The 27042-nt window shown below is 30.9% G+C and overlaps 1 protein-coding gene across 2 annotated transcripts; it reads left to right on the top strand.

Annotated features, from left to right (window-relative positions):
• Positions 1-406: 406 nt before the first annotated feature.
• LOC117179767 (cytochrome P450 4C1-like) lies at positions 407-27042 on the top strand. 2 transcript variants are annotated; one of them, XM_033371855.1, is made up of 12 exons: positions 407-639; positions 7300-7406; positions 7483-7573; positions 10108-10293; positions 10395-10464; positions 16563-16689; positions 16783-16834; positions 20713-20825; positions 20919-20987; positions 21223-21400; positions 26563-26745; positions 26835-27042. In XM_033371855.1, exons 1-12 carry the CDS (start codon positions 468-470, stop codon positions 27002-27004), a joined length of 1518 nt encoding a protein of 505 aa, XP_033227746.1. In that variant the 5' UTR covers positions 407-467; the 3' UTR covers positions 27005-27042. The 2 variants fall into 2 exon arrangements, with proteins under 2 accessions (XP_033227746.1, XP_033227747.1); XM_033371856.1 differs by lacking the exons at positions 7300-7406; positions 7483-7573.

The raw sequence follows: 27042 nt of genomic DNA on the forward strand, positions 1-27042 counted from the left end.
CATTGAAAATAATAAAATGAATGTATACTATTCAAGAACAGAACAAGTAAAATATACCGTAAAAAAGTGATATCTATTCTTAAAACTGAACAAGAAAAAGTAGTGATTAATATACTGTAAGATAAATTACATAGTAGTTATACAGGAAAGCGTGAATGCGAGTGAGACGCTTGTAGATGGCGCATAAGAGCGTCTCTGTCTTATTCATGAATATGATGAATTATGAATGAATTGGACTACATGATAGACTAAAAAATGTCTAAAAAAGGTAAAAAATCGCAATTTCGAAATGAGGAAATGACTGTTCAATGTAGCCATACTCTATTATTACTGTTTTTACTCCTGTATGTATAAAAGCAACTTTACTAGGCTAACCTTAGTTTTATTTTAATTCTCGCAAACGCATTATCTTATATTTTCTTCCAGATTTTTGTTCAGTCTATTGAAAATCGGTCAGTTTGGTAAAAATGGCAGAGATCTGGTGTTTTTTTGTTATCGGAATTTTAAGTCTTATAATTTTGTTACTCTTCGACTACGTCAAAAATATTCAATTTTATAAACATGCTGCAAAAATTCCGGGGCCGAAGGCGTTCCCTATTGTAGGAAATGCTCTCAGATTTCTTGGAAAGGATTCCTCAGGTAAATTTTTGAATTAATATAAAATTGTTGTATTTATTCTATTTGACTAAACTTTCGGATGAAATTATTTTAACGCGAAGGGGCAAGAACCAAGAATGTTTTTCTTGATTTTGTTCTGGAATGTCGAACAAATTTTTTATGGCAAAAAATAAAATCTTGACCAGAGCCTTTTTTTCATTCTTTTTTAAGTATTAAAATAGAAATTTCCAGTTTTTCTCGAAATTCAATAGATACGAAAAAATTCAAGGAAAAAAATTGATCTTGCGAAAAATTTCTAGCAAAACATCCCACTTCTATTTTTTATTCTGCCCCAGTGTTTTTTAAAAGCTTGGTTTTACGATTTAAGGAGGTATACATTTTTTCCGTCGTATTTTATTAGAGAAAAAAATTTAACAGGTAAGGTATGATTTAAATAAACTTAGGATAATTTTCTCTTCTTGAAAAATCGTATTGTATATATCTTTCCACGAATAAAAAATGTAAGAAATCACAATTTCCAAATAAGGAATTTGAATTCTAAAAGTTTATTTCTAAAAGAGAAACTTAAATGTTTTAAGATTGAAAAAGGATGAAGGAAAATTACATTTTTTTAGTTAGTATTAAATGAATTTAAAAAAAAAATTTCAGATGATTTTGTTTTAATTCAAAACTTACAAAAGATTTTAAAAATTTTCAAGGGAGAATCTGAAAGATTTGAAGGAAATTTTATTAATTTTGCCTAATTTTTTCAGTTTTAGGAAAAATTCAAATCATTTCAAAAGATATTTAGAAATTTTCAAAAAAAATATATTTAAAGTAATTGTTAATTTTTTAAAATTAATTTTAAGAGTAGTCAAAAAGATTTTTAAAATCTGCAAAAGATTTGCAAACTGTTGAAAATGAATCCAGAAGATTTTCAAACAATTTTAGGAATTAACTCTAGTCGATTTAAAAAAGATTTACGAATGTTTGGATTTTTGAATAAATTAAATATATTTCAAATCTTTATACAATTTTCGAACGTTTATAAAATGTTCTTCAATTTTTTCCCAGCGTAAAAAATCTCAAATATATTTTGAACTATTAAAATTTATCTTCAAATATTGTAAAAACCGTTGACAAGGAAAAAAATTATCTTCGAAATTTTGTAGATACTTTTTCGAAATTTTTCAAATCTTTAAAAATCTTTTTGAATTTTTTTGAGAAACGTATAAAAAATCTATTTATACAATCCTAAAGCAAGTGAACACAAAAAAATTAAAATATAAATACCCTGGTGGAAATTTAAGTCGGGGGCTGAACAGTCTACGGCTGGAGAATCCGTTTTTAAGTCGGGAGCTGGCCGGGAGCCCGACTTTAAGTCGGGCTGTTGCCGGGTTTTCTGGCCGGAATCCGACCAGCATCGTTACGCTGCGCTGGCCAGAATCTGGCCATGGAGCATGACCGGGTACCCAATTCATGGGACAAAACTTTATTTTTGTGATATCTTCGTAACAAATAGTAATTACTATCATTTTATTATGTGATTAAATAGTTGTTCAAAAACAAAAACTATTTTTCAAATACACTTATATAGAAAAAATTCGTTCCTACGAAAACATTAGCGAAATAGGATAAAAATGGACCCAAACCCATGTATTTGGTCCATTATTTTCACCTCAGAATTTAACGAAGTGAAGTTAGCTGATGGTTAAAATGGTTTACTTGTAAATCTATAAGACTGTCACTTTGAAATTTTTGTTCGTGGATACAAATTCTAAAACTGTATTTTATTAAAAGAAATTGCTAAATCATTTTATTTTTATTTAGTCATTCATATTGAAACAAGTTTTATGTTTAACTTTTATTTTGATTTATGAATTTAGACCCAAAAGTTGCATTCTAGATAAACCTGACCTGCAAAAAATATGGATTTTTTACATGCCTATAACCTAATTCAATTTCTTTAGAACTTCAGGAATTTAAAAGAGTGTGAAAATTGTGTTCTAAAACTTTGAAAGTATAAAACTTACTTATTACTTACATCAAGTAAAATTGAAGATTTTTAAAGACGACAGTTTCATTTTTAACTGGAAAAATTTAATTTTCAACGAAACGTTCATTTTCCACTAAGAAGAATAAATTTTTTAACAAAAAACAACAAACTAAACTTTGAATTCGAAAGGACGAATTTTCTATACAAAGAGACGAATGTTAAATCAAACAGTTAAATTTTTAACAAAAAAAATAAATTTTTTAAGAAAAATGTAAAACTTCATCAGTCAACCAAAAAAATATGTTTATGATTAATAAAAACAAGTACAGCAAGCAACATCTAATACGAATTCATTTTCAACCGAAAAAAGATTTGTCAGTCCAAAAAAAAAATAAAAATTTCAACCAAACTGTTGAATCTTCAACAAAATTGTTACATTTTTTAGCCAAAAAGAAGAATAACATTTGACTTTTAAACCAACGAAGATGAATTTTGAACAAAGATGGTAATTTAAAAAAAAATAAAAATCCATTTTCAACAAAACAGTTGTTGAATACTTAACCAGACAGTTGAATTTTTAACCAAATAGTTGATTTTTCAATTATTTTTTAGAATAAAGTTAAAATATTTTCTTGAAAAGTTTAATTTTAAACAAAAAAAGGTCATTTTCAACCAAGAAAGATGAATTTTCTTCAAAACGGATAGATTTTTTCCGAAAAAGATTAAATTTTCGTCCAAAAGGAGCAAATTTCCATTTGAAAAGACGAACGTTTACCAAAGTAATAAAATGTGCAAGAAATAACTTAAATTTTCAACAAAGTAGTAAATTTGTAAACCAATAGTTGAATTTTCAACAAAATGTTAAAAATTGCCAAGAAAAAAATACAACTGAGCAGTTGAGTTTTTATCCAAAGAGAGTTTAATTTTATAACAAATAGTTCGAGTTTCCACAAAAAAGTTTATTTTCAACTAAGAAAGATGAGTTTTAAATAAAAAAGGACAAATTTTCAACAAATCATTTGAATTTTCGATCAACAAAGGTAACCTGTTTGGAAAATAGTTGAAATTTTAACAAAATACTTCAAATTTCAACGAAATAGTGGAATTTTGAACCAAACACTTTAATTTTCAACAGATCAATTTCCAATCAAATAGTCGATTTTTTAATCAAAAAGTCCTTAATAAAATAGTAGCAAAATAGTGGCATCGCTTTGTAATAAAATAAAACAATACTCATGGTGAAAAAGTATTATCGTAGAAAATTAATTGTTGGCATATTATTGTTCGAAAAATTATTAGAATCATTAAATATTGGCCTAAATCATTTTTCTACGGACATTGGTAATATACTATAATTCATATAACAATGCCACACACATGGATATTTATTTTACATGTATCACAAAATACTTTAAAGAACAATCAATGATTTCGAACAATCGAAAGCCGCACGAGAAAGAATACAATTGTAAATTCTAAAGTCTCGTTATTTCAGGTTTTAAATATAGTTAAATATAGCTATCAGCGTCTTCCATTCCTTCTATTTTATAACCTGCATCATTTGTTCTAAGAAATGTTTTTGACGATTTTGGCAACGTTGGCATTACCCGTTTAGAAACTCAAGTGGGGAACTAGTCTGGTTCCCGACCATTCGACTCCACTTATAGTCGGGGGCTAGTCGGATCATCTGACTAGCCCCCGACCAGTAGCGTCACGGCAGATTAGTCGGGGGCTAGTCAGGTGACCCGACTTATCCTAGTCGGAGCCTGATCGGGTACTAGTAGGGTCTGCTTTTACGACAAATAATTAGAATTGCAATTGTAATTGTTTTTAGTTAATAAATCGCGACAAAAATTTGTAAAAAGATTTAAAATTATAACTTACTATTCTCAAAATTATTAACTTCTAACATTTCCTCTGAACCAGATTCATCAGAAGTGGAGTCATCTGGATTCAGTCTTCTTATTTTCTTATTGATTAGTCTCCTCTTTTTTGCACGAGCTCTGTTTTGTTGCCGCATTGTTTCCTTTTTATCCATAATACATAAGAAACTTGACACCAATATGAAAGTTAGACCAAAAAGCCAAGAAATACTATACACTCTCGCAATTTTCTTGAAAGATTTAAAGGTTATGTTGCCATCAGCGGTGTATATAGGATTTTTTTCGGGGGGGGGGGTCGACTTTATGTTTGGAAAAGAGTTAGGGAAAAGGGAAATGATTAATAAATATATTCTGGGGGGGGGGCTTAAGCCTCCTAGCCCTCTCTCTTTTCGAAACTAGCTACCAACATTGGACTATTGAGACTCGCTGCTCTATTTGGAAATGTTTACTGTATATTTATCACGATTCAAGATTTGTATACTTGCCCATTTCTTAATGAAATCAGAAAAATTAATTAATTTATAAACAGAGTATAATAATTAAATTATGCGCTCACTTTAAAGAAAGTGCTGTTTGCTATCACACTTGGCTAGGCATTTAGTCATAACATTTGCTCACACAGCGCCCGGCCAGCTACCGTCTGAGCATTAGATCATAAGATTTGCCCGATCAGAGCCCAGTCAGCCCCCGACTGCGGTTATAACATAAATTTTTCCTAGCTAGTCTCCGACCAGCGCACGGCTTGGCTCGTAAAAAGCAAACATAGCCCGGCCAGCCCCCGACCAGAAACCTTGTTGTACCGGGGCTAACCCGAGCTATTTCCATACGGGTAGTTATTTAACATTTTTATTTTTTATTGAACATTATTTTTTCCTTTAATTTACAATTTACCTACAAATATTTTTTATTCCGGAATAAAAAATGATTTTATTTGCAAATGTTTGATTTAAAATTAAACACATTTTTTAGTTTGATTATCAACTATTACATTTTTTGTTTAGAATTCATCTCTTTTTGAAAAATTTATTTGCTACAAATACATCTTTTTGGTAAAAAATCTAGCCATTTTGTTGAAAATATGTCTCTTATAGCAAAGAATTAATCTTCTTGGTTAAAAATTTAACTAATTAGCTAAATTAAAATTTGATATTTCGTTATAAAGTAATTTTTTTATTAAGAATTCATCATTTTAGTTAAAAATTTGTCTTTTAGTCGAAAATTAAGTTTATGGATAAAACAATCATGTATTTTTTTGCAAATTCAATTATTTCGTTGAAAATTAACTTTTATTAGAAAGTCAATATTTTCTAGTTGAAACATCAAACATTTTTTGGAAAATTCGTCTCTTTTGGAAAAAATTTTATTTTTTTTTGTTAAAAATACAACTGGTTAAAAATTATTCTTTATTGTTTTGGGATTCAAGTATTTTGTTGAAAATTGATCGGGCTCGATAAATTAAAATGTTTTCTATTCATATAAAAATTGAAAAATAAATAAACGTGAAAAATAAATGTTTATTCCAAATAATATTTTGTTCGTCAAATTGAGAAACGCAATTGATGTCGCTGGCTTTATACAGATCTTTATTCATATAATTAGACATTAGTTGATCAGTTCATGATTACATTATTGAACATTTTTTAAATCAGAAACAATTATATAGTTCACTGAAAAAATTTTTTTAATTATATGCAGATATAGGCAATACGATTTTTAAGAACAAAAAACCGGCTTTAGATTCTTCAAACATTACTTTATGTAAAACAATTTTTTTCTTATTTACAACTGCGAAAAAAACAAACATTTTTACCTGTTTAAATCGAACAATCATGTTGTGTATTACCTTTAAAAGAAAAACCAAGCAAGCTTACAAAAATAATAATAGGTTTTTACATATTAATTTTCCCAAAGAAAAATTTTGCTTACTTCTCTTTTTTTCAATCTTTCATCTTTTTAGATTAAAACTGGATATTTTGATTTTCTCTAATTAAAAGTGCATTTATTTTTAAAAAGCCCAGAAATTTACAAAGAAAATGAGATTCACGTTTCTAAGTTTAAACTTGGATTGCAAATCATTTTTATAATTTATTGTGACGTCGCTAACGAACAATTTCAGCTAAATTATTTTTAATCTTAACACCCCCTACCTGCTCCTAAAGAATCCCAAAAATCCATTTGTTTAAATAATTTTTTTTCGAGCTAACTCAGTGGAAAGTAATTTTTTGCGTTTATTCGGACAATTAGTCATTGTTAAAAAGACTAATATTTGTTTAAGGCATTCATAAATTATTAAACAATTATTATTTGCCTTTTATTTCTTAAACTCTAGTTTTTTAATTGTTTAACTTTGTTGTATTATTAAATATCTATGTTATTCAAATATTTCTGCCCTATTTCATTGCAAAATTCTCATTTGTTTAAATAATTGTTCTTTGTTAAAATAACTTTCTTCTGAAACAACAAGTTTAAATTGATATAATATAATTCTGAAAAGTAAAAGAAATACTGCAAAAAGTCTAATTTTTTCATTTTTTTAAAGTGTGTCGCTTTTTGTTAAATATTTAAATCTTGTACACATGTTGCAAATAATAAATATTTGTTTGAACATTTTTTTTAATTCAGCATGAAAAGTTTAGTTTTGCATTCTATAATCATTCTATAATTATTATCATTATTTCATTTTATAACTATTACCTTTAAATGTATCCTGCTGAAACTATTTTTTTAATGTTTCCTAATTAATTTTTTTCAAACATTGCACGCACAAAATGTCAAATAATAAGCAAACATAAAACTCGCGTGTATATATTCAATTTGTTTTAGATGCATTATACACATTATTGGATATTTTTGAAAGCTATACTTCTCCCTCTCGAATGTGGTTGGGCAATCAATTGTGGGTTGGAATTTACGAACCTGATCAAATAAAAGTAAATGAAGAGTTAAATAGTTTAGAATTTACAGTTGAATAATTTCTTTCTTATTAATTTATTTATTCATTTTAAGACTCTTTTAACAAGTCCAAAATCCTTAGAGAAAAGTGATATATACAGATTCAGCCGGCCCTGGTTCGGTAATGCGCTGCTCCTTGCTCCAGGTAATTCCCATAAATATAAATAAATACATAAAACGACAGATATTTTTAATACATTGATATTTGAAACAAATTCAATATCGCTATCATATTTCTGAGAATGCTTTAAATATAAACCGTAAATTTCACGGGTACTTTTAACACCTAATTGCAAATAATGTACACTCAGAAAATAATTTTGTTTATTCAACAAATTTTTTTTTGGTTCAGCCATAAAATATGGTTATTATATCGACCGAAAAAATATCTGGTTGGCGCAACCAAATTTTTTTGATTTTTCGAACCAAATCTTTTGATAGATGGAGTATTTTGTTGATTGAGCGAAAAAATGTGGTTTGTTCAATCAAATATTTTGTTGAATGAACAAAAATTTATTTGATTCGAACAAATTTTTATGTATATCCAAGAAAACATTTTTTCCAAGATAATTTTTTTCTGGCTGTACTTTCGAAACAAAAACGAAGTAGTTGGTGAACTTGTTGACCGCATAAAGGATCAATCATGTCAAAAATTTTTGCAACAAATTTTAGTCCCACATTTTTTTGGAACAATTCACGTAACTCACATCCACACAAGAAAAAACAACCACTTTAAAAATTTGTTAACCGTTGGCTAGAACGGTATGGCAATAAATTCTCTTAAATGAAATTTAAAAAAATATATAATTTTTAACTAAACAGTTGCAATTGCAAATAAAATTAACGAAAAAAAGGAATTTTCTTCCAAACAGTTGATTTTTGAACATATAAGACTAAATTTTCACGAAAAAATGCAATAGTTAAACTTACAACTAAAAAAAAATTGATTTTTAACATAAAAAACTAATTTTCCACTTAATAGATATGAATTTTCAGGCAAATTTTTTATGTTAGATGCAAAATTCGAATTATTTTTCTACTTGATATATTATCTATTATTTATTATATCTAAAAATTAAAATCTTCAAACAAAAAAAATGTATTTTTTCACAGATTAGTTTAACTTTAAATCGCAGGTACTTGATTTTACAACCAAAAAAAGTCAAAACTACAACAAAATATTTAAATCCTTATACAACCCAATTTAATTTTTAACTAGTTTCACTTTTAAACCAGAAAGGATGAATTTTCTTACAGAAAGTCTCATTTTCCAACAGAACAGGTGGGTTTTCAAACAAAATATATAAACTTTTAATTGAAAATCCATTTTTCTCTAAAACTTGGATAATAAGAGTTTTAGTTTAAAAAATAAATTCTCAAATGAAGGAAAGGAATTGTAAACAAAATAGTTAAATTTTATAAGAGAGAGATGATTTTTCATCTGAAATGATGAATATAAAAACGACGAATTTTTAACAAAATAGTGGAATTTCCAACCAAAAAATATGATTTTTCAACTAACGAGATTATTTTATTACAACAAAAGATTAACTTTCAACAAAATACATAAAGTTTCAACCAAATAGTTGAATCCTCAACAAAAACAGATTAATTTTCCACTAAACGTTTTCATTTCTAACGAAAAAGGATGAATTTTAAGCCAGAAAGATTAATATTCTGCCAGAAAAGACGAATTTACAACAAAATATATAAATTGTCTAGCAAACGATTGAATTTTCAAGTAAAAACGGTCAGTTATTAACAAAAAATTAAATATTGACATTTTCCGTTCAAAAAAATTAATGCACAACCAAAGGAAACGAATTTTAAATAAAATGGTTAAATTTTCAACAAGTGATGAATTTCCAAATAAAATTGTTAATTTTCAAAAAATGAAATGGGAACAAAATAGATAAAAATTGAATCAAATAGTGATGAATTCAATCAAATAGATGATTTTTTTATAAGGTGGATCAATTTTTAAAGAAAAATGCAATGGTTAAGTTTTCAGTTAAAAAAAGATCATTTATAACCAAAAATCACAAGAACTCTAAAAAAAAAGGATTTTCTACTAAAACTGATGAAATTTTGACCCAAAAAGGTAGATTTTGAACAACAAAAAATAAAGTGTCATAAAAACCGAGAAAACCAAGGGAAAAGGGCAAAATTAAATATATCATCAGAAATTGTACTAAACGTTATCAAAGTTCGTGCCCAATTTTTATAATTCTACAAAAAAATAATTTCTACAAAAATTTCATTTTTTATGCCGTTTATTGAATTTTTGTCAAAGGTCAAATATTCCTAAAGTCAATTATATGAAGTGCATTTAAAGATCGCTCAAATTGCCAATAAACATTAACATAAAAAAATGTCAACACATTATAAAAAGTAATTAAACGAAATTTTTTCTGTGTAAATGATTACCTGAATTTTCCTTAATTCAGATTAAGAGAGTTAATATTTTGTTTTTTAACTTGGAGAGAAACAGATTCACCGAAATGCACTTAATCAAGGTCCATTCCATAGAAAAGTTAAATTCTTTAAAGAATAATATTGCAAAAATATCATTTTTCATTCGGGATATGATGGCGATTAACATATTTAAAATATATCAATTTATCAAAAATAATTACTTGAATCATAAAGTTCTAATCCTTCTATTTTGCACCCCTTTAGTTCCACTATGGCGTGCTCATCGAAAGTTAATTCAACCTGCTTTTAATCCTCAAACTCTACGATCATTTTTACAAATTTTTGATAAATGTGCAATATCAATGGTGGAAAAAATGGGAAAAAAACTTGATGAAGGTGAATTCGAAGTAGAACCCTATTTTACGTCTATCTCTTTGAGCATTGCTTTAGGTAAGAGAAATTCGAATAAAGGTGAAACAATTATAATATTGTATATTAATGTTCATTTGTTAGATTTATTTTTTATTTTGTCGTTTTTTGTTAATCTGTAGAAGGTACTATGGGCATTGTGGAAAATTCTGACTCAAAAGAATACGCACGATATACTGAATGTGTAAACAGGTATAAATAAAATAATTTACCTTGGCTTTTTATACAGTTGACTAAAAAACTAAGTTCCAATTAAGACCATTCCAGTGGGCACAAAGTTTGGCGACGTCTTAACAACATCTTTACGACATCTTTACGACAACTTTACGACATCCTACGTCCATGTCGTTAAGGTGTCTTTACGATATCGTAAATAAGTCGTATGATCTGACGATGTCTTTACGATATCGCAAAGACATCGAAACGACATGGACATAGGATGTCGTAAATATGACGTATAGATGTCGTAACGATGTGGTAAAAACGCCAAACAATAAGTGTTCTCGCACGAAGTTACATTATTAATTAAAGTTAATTAGGTATGTTAAAAAACAAATTTTTTTGAAAATTCTATTGGAAGATATTCCAATTTTCTATTCGTCAATAAGGCCGGGTTTTGGGCCATCTACATGGGTTTTCGCACTTTCATTCAAATCATGCTAAGTTTCACATTGTTAGTATTGCTCACGCAAGATCATGCTTGGCCAAAAACTGCGCACGTATATGCGTTGCAACATATGTTAAAGCCATCATTTTTCTCAAGGTACTTAGCCTTCAAAATAGGGCTTATTTTTAAACTTTATGAAAAACCGGGCGTATTATTTTAAGGTATTAATTTATTGTTATTAATTTATTATTTTTAAGTTATTTTTCTTAAGAAACATTTACTGCCGGTCTTAGCCACTTTGACGCCCTTGGGCAAAGAGGAGTGAGATTAAAATCAACCAAAGTCAGTGGAATAGGAAACAAAACGCTATCGTTCATGTGCGACTGCCGCTTCGCTACGTTCAACTGTTTTCCCCCTCCACATTGTATTCGCGTTTGTTGCCGATGCTTTTAGCTATATTCTCCTTAATTCTTCTTCCACGTTTCGACCTGTTAAAAAGTTCTTGTCCACTGTATGTGATATTACTGCGTACATACATTTGTTCCAGATTATTTTATTGTAGTTTTATTCTATCAGTATCGACTAGTTTCATAGCGATTGTAAGTTTTTTGCACAGGTACTTCATAGGCATGAGAGGCTACACTTTTTTTCAAATCCTTATTATTTAATAGTTCTGTACACCAGTCTCAGATTCTCTTTATTTTTTCAGGTGAAATAATTACTTGCGAATTAAGTTTTAATTACCACTTATTATGTCGAAAAAACAGTGTTCTTGTTGCGGCAAATTCTTAAAACCAAAGGGTCATCTATCAGTAGTTCAGGATGAACGGGCATTAAATGTTCTTAAAACTGCTTTTAATTGCTCCTTAACCATTCAGTCAAAGGTTTGCGATAGTTGTCGATGCTTTTCGATTAAAAAGCGTCGGATTATAGATGCAAAAGAGATGAGTTCTTCTGAAAATGATTTATCAAATGTTTTAGAACCAGGTAAGAGTCAGATTTATAAAAATTCAGAATCTTCCAGGGAAGATGGAACTTCAGATTCTGACCGTAGGAAAATCAAACTTTCAATCAGAAGATGTATGATTTCTCAATCCAGATGCATTGTCTGTCATCATAAGAATAATCTATCAGAATCAAACCTTTTGCTGCATTGAGGGTTTACGTCGATACTGGTATTTTGATTCCTGCAAAAGTGAGATGCTGTGCTGCTCATTTGGTTGATAATGGTTTTCTTAAGAAAGAGGCTGTTGTGTCTATACAAGCCACCTCTGATTTTACTCACATGAACGCTGAGTCGATTTCTAAACTTCTGAATGATTTGCTTGAGGAGGCAAGAAAAACAAAAGGTCCTTCTGTGCGTTTGTGCCTTGCATTATTGTTGATCAAGTTGCGCACAGGTCTTTCCAATGCGATTTTATCAACTATTTTTGGCATAGAAAAACGAAGAGTTGGCAGAGGAATTACGGCAGCAAGGAAAGCTCTGATGTCCTCCTTTGTACTTTATCATCTTGGTGTAGGTCACATATCACCCGAGTCAGTCATTAAGGACCATACTACATCAACGGCAAAAACGCTATTCGCAAATGGAGAAGATGTATATATCCTTGTAGCTGATGGTACATACATGTTTATCCAAAAGAGTAGCAATTAATCTTTTCAAAGGCGGACTTATTCTATGCATAAAGGAAGGAATCTGTTCAAGCCCATGATGTTAGTAAGGACGACAGGATATATAGTGGATTTTTTCGGTCCGTATTTTGCTGATGGCAAGAACAACGACGCTAGTATCTTTGAAAGTCTTTTAAAACAAGATTCAATAAAACTGCGTACATGGGTGCCCTCAAGCTCTATCGTTGTCGATCACGGTTTTCGGGACTGCCTGAAGTTCTTAGAAGATCTTGGATTCGTTTCTAAAATGACTCATTTTCTTCAAAAAGGGTCACAGCACACTACGATTGAAGCAAACGAATCAAGGCTCGTTACTAAAGTCCGATGGGTGGTTGAGGCAGTCAATGGCTTGATAAAAACTTGGAGAGCCTTAAGTGATGTTTTTCCAAATAGTCAAATCCCGTACATCGGCATTTACGTCAGAATAGTCTATGCCCTTTGTAATGCTTTTCGACCTCCTAGAATTCATGATAATTCCGATGATCATCTGATCGCTGATCACACTCGGAGTATATCAGCTGAAGCAAGACCAATCGTATACCGAGGAACATTTATCTGATGATGGAATGTACTCCCTTCTTGTCCACAAATAGGAGGAAGGCATTCTAAGAGTACAAATCCAGTCTCGGCATACATCTTCTAAAGTGTATAACTTATGGATAGAAACTAATCCTGGACCAAATCCGAAAAGTGGTTGGTACTGTCAGTGCAAAAATGGTGCAAGAATGGTAAGATGTTGCGCTCACATTGCCAGTGTTCTGTGGTATCTTGGTTACTCTAGATATAACAAAAACACTCCCAGGCCTTCACGTGAATTCGAAAGTCACGTGAATGATGCATCGTGTTGGTCGGAAAATGAAGGAGAAGCAGCATCATCTTTAGATGACCAAACCAATTCTGACGAATAAGGCTGTTGCAGAGTGCCTAGCCTCTAATCGACCATAAGTTCTGTTTGACTGTAAACTAATATATCTTTTCTTAGAAAAATGTCTCCAAGATTATTTCGATTATTTTATAGAAATTATTACTAATAAATTTGATAAAGTAGGACATTTTTACTCCTTTCATGATCGCAAACTTAATAAAATATAAAAATGAGCCCTATTTTGAAGGCTAAGTACCTCGAGAAAAATGATGGCTTTAACATATGTTGTAACGCATATACGTGCGCAGTTTTTGGCCAAGTATGATCTTGCGTGAGCAATACTAACAATGTGAAACTTAGCATGATTTGAATGAAAGTGCGAAAACCCATGTAAAATACGAACTTAAAAATGACTATATCTTGAAATCAGATCACTCTCAGGAAAAATCCTTTCAAGGAGTTATGAGACCTAGTTAGATGAATAAAATAAAACATGTTTGACGCCAATCTGTAGATGGCTCAAAAACCGGCCTTATTGACCCTCCTCCTTTAATTGTTAATCAAATTATTAAGTATGCATTAACATTTAATATTGTAGATTTATATTAAATATGATAAAAACTCATAAGATTAATATTATCGATTTACTTGCAAATTTTACTTTTTGTTTGTAAATTTTAATATGGAATTCATCTTAATTAAAATTAGTACATAAATTTAAAAAAGTATTCAATCAATTTCAATTTGATGTTTATGCTTGCTCAAATTTTTCTTACCTTGAGATAATTCTAGTTAATTTCCCACACCTTTAATTCGGTATCTAATTTCGTGTCGATGTGAGTTTGGCGAAAAAAATTCGGTAGGGTAGAAATCGAATAAAATGCCGTACTTAAATTACATACAGGATTATAGGCCCACTCTACCCTCTCTCCTGTAACAAAGCATAACAAGATATTTCATCCCCCCCCCCCCCTCTAACTTTACGTAATTTTGGGTTCACAAAAATTTTTGCTAATTATATCTAGTAAAATTATAGGCAGTGTATCCGAGAACTGAATTTTTTAAATTCCCCGATTTTTCCTTGACTAATTTTTTATATAAAATCCTTTTCAATCTGAATAAAACAGAACTTGAGATACAATTATGTTGAAATTTATTAATATATTTTGAAAAAAATTGTCTTCTGCTATAAAGGATGACTTTTAAACAAAATACTTGTATTTTCAACAAGATAATAAAATTTTTAACATAAGAGTTCAATTTTCAACCTAAACAGATAAATTCCCAAAAAAGTGTATTAGTCCATATTTCAATTAAGAAACATAATATTCATAGAAAAAAAGTATTTTATAACCAAAAAGACAAATTTTCAACAAATAAAGATTTCTCAGTCAAGAAACAAAATGGTTAAACTTTCAAACAAAGAGAAAAATTTTCAAATAAAAATATAAATCTGTAGAAAAATTATTTCTAAACAAAGTGATTCAACCAAATTTTTCAAACAAAATAATAGAATACTCAAGCAATAAGCTTAATTTGTAACCAAAAAGTTACATTTTCATAAATAAGAAATAAAATTTTGACTAAAACGAATGAATTTTGAATTCGAAACGTTAAATTTCAAAAGGATAAATTTCTTATGAAGTTGATCAATTATCTACCAAGTAGTGCCATTTTTATAAAAAAAGTAATTTTTCTTAAAAATAGATGACTTTTTATTTTAAAACAATTATTAAATAGTTGAAGTTTCATCCAGAAATTAATACAGTTGACTTTTTAAAATTAAAATAAGAATTTTTTAACGAAAAATGGCTTTTCAAGATAAAAATTAAATTTTTAATTCCAAAAGATGAAGTTTCCTAACCAAAAAGAAAGATTTTTTAACAAAATAGTTGAATTATCTATCATATAGTTGCATTTTTATTTAAGAAATATGAAATTTGTAGCAAAACAGGTGACTTTTAAAATAAAAATGACAAAATTTTAAACGAAATAGTTAAGGTTAAAGTAAAAGTAAAGTTATTAAATAAATTTCAAAGTAGATGAATTAAAAAAAAAGACTAAAAAGATTGTAAGATTTTTATACAAAGAAGATTATAGTTTACATTTCAACACCAAAATAAGAATTGTAAACAATAAGTACATGTTCTGCTAAATAGTCGAATTTTTAAGCAAAAAGTATGGCTTTTTAAAAAGATTGTTAAATATTCAACAGTTGCAACTTAGTCCAAGAAAAATTAAAACTCCTCTAGAACTAGTGAATTTTTAAATCGAAAAGACAAATTTTCAAAAATAAAGAGTTGAATTTTCATCCAAAAACATTTAATTTGGTTTTTTAACACAAATATATCAATTTTCAACGAAAGAGTATAATTTTAAAACAAAATATATGCCTTTCTGACAAAAGTTTGAAAAAATATTAAATTTAAACAAAAATTAAATTTTCTACAAAATGGTTAAATTTTCAAAAAAACAGCAGAATTTTCAACCGAAACAGAAAATTAGAATTATTGACCAAACCGTTGCATTATCATTAAAGAAAGATCAAACTTCTTTTAAAGTAGTTGTTTGAAAAAAAACGTTAAAAAATAGTTCAACTTTCATGCAAAAGAGATTGCAGTTCACTTTCCAACACCAAAATAAGAATTGTCCAAGAAAAATGAAAATTCAACTAAAAAGGTTGAATTTTTAAATCAGGAAGACAAATTAAAAAAAAAGAGTTGAATTTTCAACGAAATATATTTTAATTAACTTTTCAAAAGAAAAATACGAATTTTAAACAAAAAGTATATTTTTTAGGAAATACTTGATTCTGCAACAAATACTAATGTTTAACAAAAAAGTTGAATTTGCAAACAAAAGGGATATCTTTTCAAGAAAATTGTTAAATTTTCAACCAAACAATAAAATTTATAACTAAAAAGATAATCTTCAGAATAAAGTTTTTGCGAATTTGCAAAAATTACGTACATAAAGGAAAACACTCCTTCCCCCTTCCCCCTTCCGTAACAAAATGTAAAGACCCCCCCCCCTTAAGCTGTTGCGTAATTTAAGTACGGTCCCTCAGTATTCTGTAGCTCTAGGCAAAGATAATAATAATTTTGCTTGAGGCCTTTATCATATTATATTATATTTTGTCATTGACAGAGCCACAGCCCTAATGATGACGCGAGCGTACAGGCCTTGGTTACATCCAGATATCATTTTCAATTTTACCGAAATGTCAAAGGAATTTACCAAATGCGTTAACTGGATGCACAATATAGCACATACTGTAAACAATTCAATAATTTAAATAAATTCTAAAGTTTATTTAAATATATTCCATTACGGAAATAAATTATTTATAATTTTTACACTTTTTCAGATAATTGAAAAGAAAAAACTGAAATTGTCAAAAACTGGTGAAGAAGAAAAGGGTAAGAAGTATATTATGACATGCTACTCATTCTAAAAATATCTTATTGAAGAAAATATAATTATATTATAAATATACATATATGGGTTATTCTCTATAGTAAGGTCGCTTCTTATAAGAATAATTTTGTTTGCAAAAGTATTTCGCAACATGCATTTTTTCATCCAAACTTTATTGGTTTTACAATCAGTAATTTTTATATTATTTGTTTTTCAAAATATTACGTCATTTTTTAGAATCTGCATTAAGATTAAATTCAAATTTGATAATTCAGCTTATATTGTTACGTTAATTTCTTTATAATTCTATCGCCCTAAACCCGCATAACAATTGGAAAATAAGACGATAAAACTTATATTTCAAACAGAAAAATTTTGAAAAATCAAATTAACAAAACAGATATATTCATAAAGAGTAATATTTACTTTTCAAATAACTAACTGTATCCCCGAAATGTAGATTTTTAAATATTTACTATGTATTTTAATATGCCGTATGTAACTTCTTGAGTTTTAAATGTCAAGCAAAATGAAATATCACCTATTTTTATTCCAATTTCAACCTTTATAATCTTTCAATCTCCACGTAAACTGGGTGAAAAAAAGTATAAATCTCTAACTTCTATCAAAATTTTCCCTATTTAATTAGCGCGATATTAAGACTTTCAACAGAGATCCGGGGTTCGATCCCTGAGCCGGCACCTCTGGAATTTTTTCTATATACCTTTACCGAGGTTCTGGTGGTTCGGAACCCACCTCAAGATGTAGATCCCCCCCCCCATCGTGTACTTGACTGCAACCCAGTCCTTCAATGATGGGTTGAACCCAGGCTTTGTCCAATATGTCCGAGCACAATGCTTTTATTAGATCTATTAAATGCATGTGATACTCACAGTTTCCCCGGCTTTTTTTCCAAAAAAATTAAAAATTTTAAAAACTGAATTCGGAGATGCTATAAAATATCATAACGGACATCCCCGGACTCTTTTTTGAGGGATAATAACAAAAAAATTTATTGGGCTAAATAAAAATTTTATACGTATGCATTATTTTGAGGTTACGTCGTTTTTCATCTCTGCCTTTCCGATAATCTGGAAATTATTTATGAAATAAACTTTTTTGATTGCCTGCAAACAAGTTTAGTTCCGGGAGATTAGTTACTATGTTTATTTGTAAGTCCAAAGTTTTCAGCCAAAAATATTGTGTAGTTTGAAAGTAACGCTCGGGTGAATTGTCCGTTAGCATGTTCGCTATCATTTCCCAGATTTTGAAGGCAAAATATTTCTTATCCTAGGAAAAAAGCCGGGGAATCGAACACTGAAAAAATCGATACTATTTCCTAAGCGCTATGCAAATTAATCACATTTTGCTAAATTAAAACTTTTTTGTATTAACCTACAAAAAAAGTGTGTGGGGACGTCTGTTAGCATGTTCGCTATCATTTCCCAAATTTTTAAGACAAAATATTTATTATTCTAGAAAACAAGCCGGGGGAACCCAATACTGGTAAAATCGATAATTTTCTTAGTATCACATGCCCTTAATCGCATTATACAAATGGGTCCGTGACTGATGATATACGAGGGGTATTCAAAAAGCAAGTTTCGCTAGTCTGCCGTTTTGCCCCAGCGCCATCTAGCGAGCTGGGACCGAACATAGTTTTTTCATCAGTACCGGCTCGACAACCATGGAGCTACCTGTGAAAAACGTGTCCACTTGTGAGTTGCGTGCAGTTATTCGCTTTTTAACTGCAAAAGGGCTTAAGGGCAACAACATTCACACTGAATTAGTGCATATTTATGGTGACAAATGCATGAGTGTGCAAATGGTGCGTTGGTGGCGTACATATTTTCTCGAGGGACGCGGAGAAGATCATGATGAGCAGCGTGCAGGCAGACCAAATATCGCTATTACAGATGATGCAGTCGCAGCAGTCGAAAAAATCATTTTGGCGGATAGGAGCTTTACAATTGACAGAATTTTGGACTCAATGCCTCCTGAAATCGATATTTGTCGCACTTCAATCCACATAATCATAACAGATCATCTTGGTTACCGTAAAGTTTAGTGCGAGATTGGTCCGACGCCACGGCACGGATTTTTGTAAACAAGGTTTGTCAAAGCTTGAGAACAGATACAAAAAATGTATTCAAGTCCAAGGGGACTATGTATAAAAATAGTTTATAAGTCAAACAATAAATACATATGTTACTTTAACCTAAAAATTGTGATTTGCTTTTTTCCCGGAGCAGGGAAACTTACTTTTTGAACGCCCCTTGTACAAGGGGATTTCAGCTTGGCCGTTTTAATAGAAACAAAAAATTCCCGGTTTTTTCCGGGTTCGAAATATTTTTCACGATCAATGAAAGTAAAAAAATTAACCTCTGATTGTACGACAAAAAAATACTGAAAAAAGATGCTGCGCCCAAAATTGGAAATTGTTGAATCGGAAAAGTATGGAATTTCAATTTATTTTATTTTCAAGGCTGAAACTAAAAGGGTATGCAATTCGCAGCCTTTTCTTGAGGAATTCCTTTTCCATAATTTTCAATTGAAAACTCCAAAATTATAGACATTTATAATTTTTCTATTTTTTTTATTGAATCTTTATTTGTTTTAAATACAACTGCTTGCGTCACAATGAATGTACTGTTGGTTAGAACTGATTAAATATTTTGCTTCAAGATTCATATTTTGTGGTTCAATTTTACTGCTTTTCATTCGAAAAATTGAAATATTATTCACAGAAAGCGGAGGAGCCTACTTTTTCGAGGTGGGGATCGAAACATAGAATTATAATATTGAATGGCACAATGCGGAAAAGGAATTGTTCAAGAAAAGGCTGAGAATTGCATAACTTTCAAGGTTGAACCTTGAAAATAAAATAAATAGAAATTCCATACTTTTCCAATTCAACAATTTTCAATTCTGAACGCAGCATCTTTTTTAGTATTTTTTGTCGTACCATCAGAGAAGAGAGAAAAAAGATATATCCAGAAATTGACAGGATTAACCGCTTTTCTTCTATCTTTTTTTAATCGCCAGGTCGTTATGTATTGAACCGAATGCAGAATATTAAAATTAAAATCCCTAATAATCAATCGTTTTTCATTTCTTTAAACCGTCTGTAATCTCTAAGAATATGAAAGTTGAGTAAGGCATGACAGGAACTCAATCTCAATCCTGGGCTCGATATGAGTTTTACTATGTTTAAAGTATCGTCAAAAAAATAACACTCCAGACCATCTGCCGTTTCATATCGAGACACAGGCCCTAATATTCCATTCACCATGAGTACACTCATGGTGGCGGTTTGTTATTTCTCAGGCGCATAGAATGCATCAATTTTCAATTAATTGGAATAAAACAAGAACCAGACCATTTTTCGAAAAAGCTCTCTCTTTGATTCTTTATTTATACATTCATAGTCTGTGGTTAAAATATGAAATCAAAAAATACATAATTGTAGGAGAAAAACTTAGTTGAGCAATACATGGGCTAATTTTCAAGTCTGAGGAAGCGCCTGAAGGAACTATGATCGCAGCTTCCAGAGCCTAAACCTCTCACATAATAATGTTGAAAACAAAAGTTAACTGTAAATCTCAATAAATATTCGCAAAGACATTATACAGGCAAGCAATATTGACATTTATTGGAGAGAAATGCCCATACATATATAATTAATAAATAATAAAATACGCTGAAAGAAATTAATTGCTGATACAGTTATATTGCAGGTTAGATCAGCAATCTGTATGAGTGGAATAGACATATCGATGGCTGATCTAACGCGCAATATGCTTGTACCAGCGATTGATTTCTTTCAGTGTATGATTATTGATAATTATATTATATGATTAATTAACAAGCGAATTTTCAGATGAAATTTCAATTCAAAGGAAAGGATTTTTAGACTTACTCTTAGACCTACAAGATCAACAGAAATTATCTGATCAAGACATATCTGATGAAGTAAACTTAATGATAGTGGGGGTAATTATACAAAGTTCTTTCAGACTATAATTATTTTAATTTCTGATCTTAAAAATATTTCTTGATTACCATTCATTTTTTTTGCATTTATAGGCATATGAAACTGTGGCAGTTAGTCTTGAATATTTAATGTTGGTATTGGCCTCCTATCCTGACATACAGGTAAGATGGTACATTTCAATTAAAATTGTCACAAACCTAATTATAAAAATTTTCTCCTATTGAAGTTTCAAAGTTGTGCAATCATAAAATCCAATGATTCAATTAAACTATGCGAATTATGGCATTCTAAATTAAATATTCAAAGACATGTAGTAATCAGCATAAACCATTTTTTCAAGCCCAATTTTTCAGATCGTGAAAATTAAAAAATATATCAAACTGAAACTGTTTTTAGGAAAAAGTATATCAGGAGTTGAATCACATTTATGGCAAAGTAATTCCAGAAAATGTGTCTATTACGACTGATGACTTAAAGCAAATGGAATATACAGAACGTGTGATTCAAGAATCGCTAAGACTGTTTCCTACCGTACCAGTTGTTTTGCGGAAAGTGGAAGAAGATATTAAAATAGGTTGGATATCATTTCATTTTCTTTAGAGGCAGAATGAATACCAGTTGATCAATGTGATCCCGCGATTGGATCAAAATGATATGCAACGCTTTTATAAAGATTTAAGATTTTTTTCTTTTTTTTTAATCGCTCATCATAGTGATACGATTTTCCATATCAATTGACTGTCATAAATTTTCCTGAGTAGCATCCGTCGAATGTCAGTTGTTCTGTCACATGCAACTTATGACCATCTGCATGCGCATTGAAATCCTTAAGATTAGAAGAGTACTTGAAGTACGTAAATCGAGAGAAACACTTTTTGAAGGTTGTAACCGTAAATTTGCTTAGAAAATTATGTTTCATCGGCGACCCCTTTATTTGAATTTTTTAAACTCAAAAACGATATTTTAATATGATGTTGGGCGCCAAGCGCACATGCGCCAAACAAACACTAAAAAATACAACCAAGTAGGCATGGGCCAGATTTCCAGTCCGGGCTAGCTTCAGCCCTTCGTCGAAGATTTGCTATAGTGGATGGGTTAGCCTACTGGAAATATTGAGCATTTTCAAAATAATATCTCATTTAAAATGAAACTCCAATATAAGATAAAATGGTTTGTACAATTTATTTTATGAAACTGCGGGGAGGTGGTAAACTATGGCAATTTACAATTTTAGTGACAGGCAGGCGGGGGCATGCTGGGGCAAGGTTTACATTTGACGAAAAGGGGGATAACTCATGGCCACCCCTTTCATGTCAAAGAGGAGAGATCGGCGGATCTCGAAGGATTTGAGTAAGGCTGTACTAAGTCAATAATCAGGAAATAACTTTGGCTGAAAATTAAAGACCAAATAAAGACACGGGTTGAATTTAAGAACTTAGCCGAAAATCACAACGCAAGAATTACTGTCCAACATTAATCCAATTTGACGTCGAGGAACCTTCGAATAGCACCGACAGCAGCGACAAAGTTTGAACGCATGATTTGCAAATTGGCGAATAAAAGAAAAAGAGAAGAACAAGCCCTGATTCTTCCACGGTAATATAAACACATTTTTATTCGAGGAAAAGGAAACGATGATTGCCTTGGAGTTCTCGTGTTCCTACGCGGAGAGAAGTTTGGTAGAGCCGCTCACTCAACACGTGTCACGTACAATTGTCACGCCAGTCACACGTTCAACAGAGTCATCTCTGTTTCATGACCCAACAAAGCATGGTCCTGCCAGGCGCAAGCAAAAAAAAGTCAACCAATCAGATTCGGCACCCTAGGGCATTCGACCTTTCTGGCATCTTGGATCGAGTGCGGCAGTTGGCTTCCCCTTCCATTCGCGCCAATGCAGTGAGTGTGGTGGGGGGAGTCGGTTCACTTCAAGTCACTCCGAGTCGAACGTATTTGAGCATCAAATTGGCGGGACCATGGTTTGTTGGATCATGCCTCTGTTTAGTAGAACGGCTCCACTGATTCAGGAGTACCATTACCCCGAACAGGGCGAACCGTTTAACCAACAGCATAGTCTAACTGTTCTGCACACGCAACGCTTGTGGAACCGTTCCACGATTGCGCAGTTTAGGAAAATATAGCACCCACGTTTTGGAGCGACTAATCTCCGAATGTTGAGTTAACCAGTGCCCCGAAACTGGAGCAGATACCAAAGTGTCCAAAGTAAAGCCAGAAGAAAAGACCGAACTGAAATCAAATTAGAACACAAGGATCGTAAGCTGCCCGGTAGCGAGAAGTATAACTTACCTCAAAAAAGCCTTTATATGAAGTTAAATGCGAAATAATAACGACTGAAGACGTGGCTTGTCTCACCTTGAGCGCGTCGTCTCGCCCGCGTTCGAAGATTCCCTACAAATTGGGGCTGAGCGTTGCTCTGTGGTTGGAAGCTCTTGTCTTCTTCTGATACGAGAGCTATCCGCATTTGGCAAAAAATAACGCAACAAATCAGGGACAATCAGTGTTATTCACATCCCATCGCGGGAGATTTGAGTAGGCTGGCTTCTCGTCCAGTGCCGTATTGTCGAGTGCTCTGTTCGGAGATGTAAGATGACTTCCGCCATCATAAGGATTACTGGTGCAGACCAAGGTATCGCTCCAAGGCATGATCCAACAAACCATGATCCCGCCAATTCGATGCTCAAATACGTTCGACTTGGAGTGACTTGGAGTAAACCGACGCCCCCCACCATACTCACTGCATTGGTGCGAATGGAAGGGGAAGCCAGCTGCCGCACTCGATCCAAGATGTCAGAAAGGTCGGGTGCCCTAGGGTGTCGAATCTGATTGGTTGACTTTTTTTTACTTGCGCCTGGCAGGACCATGCTTTGTTGGATCATGGCTCCAAAGCAACTAAGTTCATTCCCAAAGCTTAGGGACGAGGATCCGAAGGCATCCTTTGCTCTGGAGCGATCCAAAGATTCCAGCTAGGTTCCGGGACTATAAGGTAGTGTCACTTCAACCATCAGCTAACTTCACTTTGTTAAAAGCTGAGGGGAAAAAATGGATCAAATGCGTGAAACAAAACTTCATTTCTCTAACATTTTTGAAATTAATAATCATTATTATCATTTTATTATTTCTTAAATAGTCTCTAGCTTTCCCCTTAGCAATCAACGAAGTGAAGTTAGCTGTTGATTGAAGTGAAAATACCTAAATGGAAACAGCCAAAGAAAAGGCGGGAGCTAGATTCAATACGAAAACCTTAATTCGTAGACAATAACGACAGCAAGCGAATCTCAGTTATCTGTTGCACTTCAGAGTTCCAAAATATCTCGTCCCCCTATGATTTAAGGTCGAGACCAGATTCTAAGCAAAATAATATGATGACAAATTATTCCTAAATTCTTAAATTTATTAAATTTAACATCAAGTATACCCTTGGAGTATCGTACTACGTAACGGAGGGGATCAGTTTCCACATTTATGTGAACTAGAATAAAATAATAATTTGCAGAGCTAAGATTTTTCTTTGTTACAAGTTTTAAAAAATTCCAGAATCCTGGAGATTTATAGCCCAATGTAGGAATTTTTTAATTTTTCCCCCAACCTGAAATTACCTTTTTTTGTATTAAATATTCCTGGTTGGTCCTAAGAAGTCGCAAATTATTCAGAAGTAAGATTCGTAACTAGATTAATCTATAAAGACTTTCTTAGAGCGAAAAAAAGTTTCTACATGAAAATTTTAATTTTGTTATTGTAAAAACTTACTCATTTCAACTGAAAATTTACCTGTTCCAGTTGAATATTTGCCATATTAGTTTGTTTTTCAATGGAATAGTAGTTTTTAATCTACTTAGTCGAAACCAAAATAGTTATAGTCTTTGTTTGTAAACATAATTAATCTCTGGCTACTATTTTATTTTAAAATTTGGCTCTTTCGTTGAAAATTAAACTATGGCAGGTTGAAAGTTATTTCTTTTTTGTTTAAAAGTCTACCATTATATTTCTGGTTAAGAATTCATCTTTTTTGTTTAAAATTGAATTATTCGGTTGAAAATTAACTTTCTTTCTTTCAAACCTCAAATTGTCGGGTTAAAAATTTAACGGTTTGGTAAAAGATTCCCTTTTTGACTTGAAAATACCAAAATTAAAAAAAACATTTTAACTAGAGACCTTGCTTAGTTGAAAATTCGTCTTTTTGGATCAAAGATACATCTCTTCTGGTATAAATTCCCAATTTGTTTCTTTTGGTTTTAAATTTATTTTTCAGTGAAAATGTATTTTTTTGTTTGTTTAAAATGCATCTATTTTGGTAAAAAATTATTCTCGATGGTTAAAAATTTAATTTTCGTATTGGAAATGCACCCTTGATTGCAATTTTAACTCTTTTGCTTAAGGTTAATATTTTGTTGTTTAAAATTTATATTTTTAATTAAAAGTTCATTTGTTCTTGTTTAAATGTGATGTATTTTGTTGAAATTTTTTCTATTTTGGGGGAGAAAATAATTCTTTTGGTTTAAAATTTATCTGTTTTGGTTTAGGATGCTACTATTTTATTAAGAATTCATCTTCTTTGGTTTATAATTTTTCATTTATTTTTTTTTTTATTTATAATTTCAGATGGAAATTGAACTGTCTGGTAGAAAAATAGTCTTTTTGCCTTGAAAATTCAACTATTGGTTTAAAAAATATTTTTTTGTTTGAAAAATCATTTCCTTGGTTAAAAATTGAACGATTTGGTGAAAAAATAAGCTTTTTTTTTAATTTAACTATTTGGTAGTAAATTAGCTTTTTTGTAAAAAAAAAATAAAATTTGATATTTTGAAAATTCAACTGCTTTTTAAACCATTCATCTTTTCATTTTGAAAATTCAACAATTTTATTAAAAATTTGTCTTTTTGGTAGTCTCTTAAGTTTCTCAGTAGGGAATTTATCCTTTTGGTTAAAAATATTTAAGATATAGTATAGTTTGACTTTTTGGTGGAAGTAAACTATTTCTGTTTTAAAATAAATATATTTTTTCATGATTAATTTCTGTCAATAATTAATTTTTGGTTGAAAGTTGATCATTTTTGGTTGAAAATTCTACTATTTTGTTGAACATTAGCTTTTTTTAGTTAAAAACTTGTTTTGGCTAAAAATTCACCCGTTTTCCATTTTTAATTGAAAGTCGATCGTTCTGGTTCAAAGTTCATGCATTATGTTGAAAATTCAATCCTTTCTAAACCATTTTTTGATGGTCCTAGGAGGTTGTAAATCTTTTGGATGTGGGATTTTCAGGAACACTTTAGAAAAGAAAAAACGTCAATCATGACTAAATTCGACTTTCAATAAGAAGTATAACAACTGCCACTCGACAGATATAAATAATGTTATTTAAAAATTAATTTTGGATCCGCAAAAGTGTATTACACCCGACTCTAGATTTAGCTACTCGTGGTTTGTTAATTCCTAGAAATGCTGCCCCCCCCCCCAGTTTCTCAGCAAATGAGGCGCGATACGGTTGCGACTCTGACCTGAAAAAACACCAGCAGCGTAGCGAAAAGGCGCAGTGCGCGGGTACTCACGTGCGGTGATTGCGCAACCCCCGACACTATGGCTAAAACGAGAGTCGGGTCTATTTTCAGCTGAAATCGATAATCACAATGATGACAACTATTTGATGTCCCGAGATTTACTATGAATTTTTTTTTTTAATAAACGTCTAATAATATGTGGAAACGATCATTTTATTTACAGAAGGTGGCTGCATAATACCAAAAGGTACCACAGCTCTCTGCTTTATAACAAAGATTCATCGTGATGAAAAATACTGGCCTGATCCACTAAAATTTGATCCTGATAGATTTCTTCCTGACGAAGTCGCGAAACGGAATCCATACTGTTATTTGCCATTCAGCAAAGGACCAAGAAACTGTATAGGTGGATATTTAAATAAAATTTTTGAAAAAAATGAACATTTAAAATCAGGTTGATATTTAAAAACTAAAATGTTGTTTTATTGTTTTTAGGTTCTGTATATGCTATGATGGAGATGAAGACAATTTTAACCAGAATTCTTCTGAAGTATGTGATAAAAAAGGAACACATCCAACCCATCAAAAATATTAAACAAAAGTTAGACGTCATGTCTCATCCTGTTGAACCAATAACAGTACAAATTGTAAAAAGACTATCATGAATTTAAAAAGTAATATTAAATAATTGACTAATTCGTTA

The sequence above is a fragment of the Belonocnema kinseyi genome, chromosome 9 (assembly GCF_010883055.1).
Source record: "Belonocnema kinseyi isolate 2016_QV_RU_SX_M_011 chromosome 9, B_treatae_v1, whole genome shotgun sequence".
Lineage (NCBI taxonomy): Eukaryota > Metazoa > Arthropoda > Insecta > Hymenoptera > Cynipidae > Belonocnema > Belonocnema kinseyi.

What these genes read in the sequence shown, in the direction of transcription:
- LOC117179767 (XM_033371855.1), top strand. Translation starts at nt 468, where the DNA reads ATGGCAGAGATCTGGTGTTTTTTTGTTATCGGAATTTTAAGTCTTATA. An exon ending in ACGAACCTGATCAAATAAAA is followed by an intron (nt 7,407 to 7,482) that starts GTAAATGAAGAG and finishes ATTCATTTTAAG; the next exon opens with ACTCTTTTAACAAGTCCAAA. An exon ending in TAAACTTAATGATAGTGGGG is followed by an intron (nt 20,826 to 20,918) that starts GTAATTATACAA and finishes TTGCATTTATAG; the next exon opens with GCATATGAAACTGTGGCAGT.